The sequence below is a fragment of the Akebia trifoliata genome, chromosome 2 (genome assembly GCF_017979445.1).
Source record: "Akebia trifoliata isolate Shusen 1 chromosome 2, ASM1797944v1, whole genome shotgun sequence".
In the NCBI taxonomy this organism is placed as follows: domain Eukaryota; kingdom Viridiplantae; phylum Streptophyta; class Magnoliopsida; order Ranunculales; family Lardizabalaceae; genus Akebia; species Akebia trifoliata.
This window is the reverse complement of record NC_141376.1, coordinates 6,340,689-6,343,147: the sequence shown is the minus strand read 5'-3', so window position 1 is coordinate 6,343,147 and position 2,459 is coordinate 6,340,689. Positions and strand designations below refer to the sequence as shown.

Below are 2,459 nucleotides of genomic sequence, written 5' to 3'. Positions count from 1 at the left end.
AATAAAAAATTTGAAGTAGTTCAATACTTGATTGCTTATTTGCAAATCCACACGTTTTTGTCGGTGCATAGTGCTTCAAATGTTGAAAAACATCATAATTAGTTTTTTCCATTAGCCCACATTGTTTTCCCCTAAGACCTCCCATAAAATTGTGCCTCATGACTGAAAATATTGTAGAACTTTGTGGAATTGAAGAGATTTTCAATGAAAAACAAGATTCCAAAGATGGGTCAGTGAGATCTCTCATACATTTTTTTAAATTTTTTTTGAGGTATGGGGTGTACAGATGAGCTGCACCCCAATAATTAGTGAGTGAGTTTGGGATGAGATGGGGAAAGCATAATGTATGTGATGTTGTTTTCCCATGTAATGATCAGAGAGGCACATGCCAAACTAAGAAAGCAGATTTCTCCTTTTTTACCATCTTTTTCTTCTCTCCTTCCCCACAACTTGTGGTCCAATGTCCCAAACCTCTCCCTTTCTCATCTTATCTCATTCACTCACCTTTCTTTCCAACACCAAACTTGGTCACATCAAACTTTAGCTTTCTCTCTGTTAACCAACTTGAGGCCATCTACCTTCCCCGACTTCAAAGATTCCAAACACCCAATCAATTCTCTCTATTTTTCCACCTCAACCCCATATCTCTCTTTATATACAGCATATGCTCTTAACAATCTTTTACAACAAGAAGCCTTTCTTTGCCATTCACTTAGCACCAACTTTCACCGAGCAAACCCAGTAAACACAACAAACCATCTCATTCATGCCGTATCCGCAATCTAGCCCATTCAAGCCAATGGAGAATCAAGCGTTGATGTCGTTGCTCACACAAACTTCAGGTAAGAAAAGGTCGAAGATTACGGGTGGGATCTTTGGCATGTTCAAGCTATTCCCTCTATTGAGCTCAGGGTGCAAGATGGTGGCACTATTGGGTCGCCCACGCAAGGCATTACTCGATAGCAAGGCCACGACGGGAACTATTTATGGTTATCGCAAAGGTAGGGTGAGCTTAGCCATACAAGAGGATCCTCGGTGTGTGCCCACATTTGTTATAGAACTACCAATGCTCGCCAATGCATTGCATAAGGAGATGGCCACGGGCTTAGTAAGGATCGCTCTAGAGAGTGAAACAAAGACTTCAAAGAAGAAACTCCTTGAGGAATATGTGTGGGCTGTTTTTTGTAATGGTCGTAAGACGGGGTATTCTATTAGAAGGAAGCAAATGTCGGATGATGAGCTTCATGTTATGCAACTGTTGCATGGAGTCTCGATGGGGGCCGGAGTTCTTCCTCCCCCATCCGAGAAGGACGCAATGGATGGGGAGTTGACATATATGAGGGGTCGATTCGAGAGGGTGATTGGATCGAAGGACTCTGAAGCATTCTACATGATAAATCCCGATGGAACAAGTGGGCCTGAATTGAGTATTTTCATTGTGAGGGTCCAGTGAAGTTCATATGCCACTTTTTTGTATATAAATTATATGTAACCTCATTAAGTGCCATTGAAAATCATCCCTTTTTTTTCTTTCTTTCTTGTTAATTTTGATCAGACATACACTTTCTGAATACTCGTCTTCATACAACAAATCTTCAGCGTTGGTCACATATATAGAATTACATTTATTGTTAATTGGAAGTAATTGATGTTAATAGGTGACGAAATTTTTACACCGACTGCCAACCTAACGTAACAACCCTACTCCTTTATATGGGTTTGGGACCAGCTGACCAGATGAAAAACTATTACTCATGCAGATTCTTTTTCTTTTTGCTTATAGTGGGTATTCCCGCCCTTCAAGTGCGACTAGTCCCACGGACACAAGAACCACCCCCTCGGAAAGTCCTACATGCAACTGGTTGAGTCGAGTGTCATTACTTCATGGGGTTTCGAACTCTTGACCTACTCTTCCTGAAGAGCTTATCAAGGCTCGGCTTGCCACTAGGCCAACCCCTTGGGGACATGTGGAATATTTATTTGAAGGTAATTAACAATTAATTAATTTTTTTAAAAAAATTATCATTCTCATCCACATAGCTCTATTTTTGGAAGGGATATCCCAGCTTGCCCACTCATAACTAAAGGAGAAAATGGAAAAAAATATCATTACTACATAAATTTATACTTATATATATATATATGCCTACTTCTTGTTTCTACTATCACTTGTGGGGGTCCAGATGAATAACATTTTGAGTGATCCAACCTGACATTGAGTTATTGTCAACACGATATGATTATTGTCGGCAAACTGTCAAAAAATTTGAACTTCAAGGCAGGCTTTCATGAGGCTAATAATGTACAAATAGATTGTACTAATTTTGTGATGATGGTCTACTAGGCACGGAAACTTCACGCATGGATTTACCTTTATAAATGTATAGAAAAAAAAAAAAAAATCTAGATTCCCAACATTTCAAGAACAAATTCCGTTATATTGGAAACTAGAAATGGAG

General features: G+C 39.4%; 1 protein-coding gene across 1 annotated transcript; it reads left to right on the top strand.

The window, feature by feature from the left end:
• Positions 1 to 351: 351 nt before the first annotated feature.
• LOC147409142 (MIZU-KUSSEI-like protein (Protein of unknown function, DUF617)) lies at positions 352 to 1,530 on the top strand. The gene has a single exon (XM_086459147.1). The coding sequence runs from the start codon at positions 767 to 769 to the stop codon at positions 1,451 to 1,453; it is 687 nt and encodes a 228-aa protein (XP_086315273.1). The 5' UTR covers positions 352 to 766; the 3' UTR covers positions 1,454 to 1,530.
• Positions 1,531 to 2,459: the final 929 nt, after the last annotated feature.